The sequence below is a fragment of the Aristolochia californica genome, unplaced genomic scaffold (assembly GCF_029961685.1).
Source record: "Aristolochia californica isolate CCGP_79_NKW_82.1479 unplaced genomic scaffold, dmAriCali1.0.hap1 SCAF_13, whole genome shotgun sequence".
Classification (NCBI taxonomy): Eukaryota; Viridiplantae; Streptophyta; class Magnoliopsida; order Piperales; family Aristolochiaceae; genus Aristolochia; species Aristolochia californica.
In genome coordinates, this window is record NW_027181804.1 from 22,047,553 (window position 1) to 22,051,571 (window position 4,019).

At 34.3% G+C, this 4,019-nt stretch overlaps 1 protein-coding gene across 1 annotated transcript; it reads right to left on the bottom strand.

Moving 5' to 3' along the window:
• Positions 1-2,628: 2,628 nt before the first annotated feature.
• On the bottom strand, positions 2,629-3,690 carry LOC137949095 (MADS-box protein SOC1-like). The gene has a single exon (XM_068795368.1). It carries the CDS (start codon positions 3,655-3,657, stop codon positions 3,433-3,435), a length of 225 nt encoding a protein of 74 aa, XP_068651469.1. The 5' UTR covers positions 3,658-3,690; the 3' UTR covers positions 2,629-3,432.
• Between the last annotated feature and the right edge of the window lie 329 nt (positions 3,691-4,019).

Consider the following 4,019-nt stretch of genomic DNA (forward strand, 5'->3'; position numbering starts at 1 on the left):
TCCATAAACACTTCATGAAATTGTTTATACACTCCATAAAATAATCTAAACACTCCATACACTGCATAACATTATAAATAAACTTCATACAATAATCAAACACAACAAAATAAAATAAAATATCACTATCAATTTACTATCACACAAATAAAAACTATAAATCCTTTAAATAAAATCCTATTACTATTACAAACTTACTAGAAAATTACAAGAAATATTTTAAATTTTTCTTAGGAAAGTTAAATGGACCTCTTATTGCCTTTTCTAAGGAAATAAATAAAAATTAATAATTAATCTAATATATTATTATACTTATCGATAAATTTTTAATCACATAAAATGTCAAACACAAAATTGCTATGAAAATTTCCGCATGATCAAAGTATTATATCATCAACTGTCAAATACTTATTCAAAATTTTTCTATATGGTTTTCTAACCCATCTTGGCAAGAAAATCTTACTTGGAAAATTATATGATTTTTTAAAAATAATTTATAATTAGAAAAATATTTTGAAAAAATATGAGGCACTAATGGTCCCTATATTTCTATTAAAAATGTCTTTTCAACATTTATTGAAAAAACCACTAATAGTCTCTAGAAACGTATTTCTACTAAAATATCTTTTCAATTTATTTAAGAGCCATGAGGAAGGGACAAAGAGTTTTTTTTTCCTTGTTTATGATCTCGCACATAGGGGTGGCTTTGAATAAACTATATATAAAATTATGCATACATTTTTAAAAAATATAATGATAGGAGCGGTTCAGGATTGAATTTCAATAATGGATTAAAATGCACCAATATTAATATTTTTTACTCCAATTGTTGTTTAGCTTGTTTTGTAATTTTTGAATCTGGCCATAATTTATTATGGCGTCCTTAGTGCCCCTAGATAAAAGATTATATTCTAGGAAAAACTAAAAATATTTTTTCTATGATACATATGCCCAAAAAAACTTTTAAATAAAATCTTATTACTATTAGTGACTTATTAGAAAATTACAGGAAATATTTTAAAATTTTCTTATGAAAGTTAAATGGACATTTTATGGTCTTTTACTTCATACTAACGTTTTACAACACAACTACACACTAAAAAGATTATCAACAAAATTCAATGAAAATTGGCAGCAGCTGGCCGTACTGCAGCAATAGCATAAATTGTTTCAGAGCTGACAGCGCGAAAGCAAAAACTACAGGGCAGAATGGTGGAGCAATTGTTTGTAGTGAAAAATAGGAGCAAGGGTTTCTCTTCTCCAATTAAGTAGGAAAATGATGCTGAGTCAACTCGAGATCTGCCCAAAATAAACTATCCACGTCAGGAAACTTATTGCCCAACTTTTAAACCCAAAAGACTCCTAGAACGATATTAGGTTTGGGACCTTTACCTATACTAATGCTTTTGACCTTCACTCTCATCTCTAATCCTCTAGGTTTTGCCTTAGGAGAAGCGACATGGAAGAATGCCAAACTTCAAGATTTTACACCTAAAGAACGGCAGCAGAATTCTCTTTATCTTAATCCTAAAGGAAAATTTCATGGTTATCTATTTTGTAGTATAATGATAAGCCTTTTCTTGTTTCATTCTTATTTTTAGCCTACCAGACATTTTATCCAGAATAGATTCCCTAAACATTTTTTTCACCTTTTACGGTCCTCGACTTATCTGAAACAACCTACGATTCCCATTTTGTGACTTCTTTTAGGATCATTCAGACATGATCCTAAAATCGTCTAAGGTCGAGATAACCAGGATTAATATGAGATAAAACAAAAAATTACTAAAATGGTGGTTAAAGAAAAGGACTGGCAAGCAAAATTACTATTATACATCGATAATGTCAATATTATGATTGTGGTACTCTCAAATGTAATTACGTTAAAATTATTACCATGTAGAATTCTACTCGGCTAGGAACTTGCTAAAAAATGTCATTCTACAATTGATTTATCCACTACCAATCTTTAAAAAAAAAAAAAGACTTCTAAAGTATTCTTTGACTAATTAAAAAGTAAACAATGTTAAAAAGTAAAAGTAAAAGTAAAAAAATGTTTATGCCACCATTCAAAAATATCAACAACCTTGAAAAAATGTTTTTGGGGTGGCAGATTGCTGAGATCCCTTTCGGCCTTCGGACATGGTTGCATAGGTCAGATGAAACAAACCAAGTACCCCAAGCAAATCCATTGCCATCTTCAACAAACAGTTCAATTTTACTTCTACAGACATTTCATTTTACCATAAACACATACATATGTGCAAGGATTCGGCATATCTCGAGGGAAGAGTACATGCTGTAATATCCAGACCAAATCACCCTCTGTGATGACCAGTCATTTGTTTCAATAAGTTGTTATTTCAAGGATGTACAAGGTCGCGGATAAACAAAATGAAGTTATAGCTAGATTGTGAGGCTTCCAGTATAAGGCGAGGTCAATGGCCCAGCCAAGCTTGACAAGAAAAGGAAGGAGAGCGTAAACCCTTCTTTTTGTGAAGAATGGTAGACTTCAAGTACTTTTGTAGAAAAATATCTTTTATAAATATATTATTCCCTCAAACAAAACATAAATCTGGCACTTTGAAGGTGTCCTTTTCTTCTGCTTTTTTTTTTCTTTCAGATAAATGTGCTCCGCCAACACGTAGATATAGATTTATATAGTAAGTTACATTAGGAAGAAAGTTAGGCGAAGTAAGCGACGATAGAGAAAAATTTAAAACAAAAATAGAAAGGGAGACCCCCCAGACTATAGAGACTAGAGAAGCTAATCGAGTTTGAGTTCCTTTCACATAGCTGGTTTTCTCCTAGAAATCCTAGCTAGCATAAGATGTAAGCAGACACATTCAGAGTTCCCTCATGGAATTCTCTAATGAAAACCCACCGAAAAACGATATTCTGAAGTGTTTGGGACGAAAAGAAGACGGTATCTCTAGTTAATTCGCATTTCTCTTTCTGTTCTAATGAAGGCCCTAGAACTGCATTTCCCGCTGAAGGAGAGCTACTTGACGTTCAAAGTGAGTGAAGATGCATTAGAAACGGTTACCGGAAGACCAAACCACTCCGGAATAACCGGCAAAACGGATTTTCTTCAAAGTAGAACTGCACCACATGGAGATACTAAGGTCCAATATTTGGTGGAGCTCTCTCTACCATACCACTTTCTTCTTCAAGGCTAGAAAGTAAGTGTTTAGTTCCCGTTTCGGTTTGTTCCGTATAATTCAATCACCTTGACCGAGAACAAAATTACGCTTTCCAGTTGGATGCTGCAGACTTAAAGGTTAAATAGTACAGTACTGAACAGAAAAAAAAAAAAAAAAAAAAAAACTGTGGCTCGAAGGACAATTAGATCCAAGGGTATACGGCCTAGCTAAAACCTACGGAGATAGAAAGCTCTATGATCCGAAAGAAGAGAAAAGGAAAAGAGAAAAATTATAAAAACGATTTTCTATAAAGTGAGACCGAAGACTCGCACCTGGAACTGGCGAATTCGTAGAGCTTTCCTCTCGGTGAGAAGACGATCAGATCGACCTCGGCGTCGCACAGAACGGAGAGCTCAAAGGCTTTCTTCAGCAGTCCATTCCGTCGTTTAGAGAAGGTGACTTGCCTGCTGGTGGCGTTCTCGATGCGCCTCATCTGAGTTTTGCCTCTCACCATTTTTCTTTGGTGACAGATTAAACACAGGGTTTCAGGGGAAGAAGAAAACAAAGCAAGAGAAGCCGCTAAAAGAGGAAACTCGATTGCGACAACAGAAGTAAAGCCGATCCAGTAGAATTTATAGATCTCTCACCCAGAAGAAAAGTGCCGGAAGCAGAAGGTAGATGGGATTTCGTCGAAGCAAAAGTGGAGACGAGACGAGCAATCAAACAAACCCTTATATTTATCGGTCAAGCCCAGGCAACGGTTGCAGAACAAGGAAATAAAACGAAAAAGACCGTTGTCTCTCCTCTCGTATTTTCCTTGTGTTCTGTCAATTACTTTCTAGATTCGGCAAAAAGTAGCAGAGTAAACTTGCAACA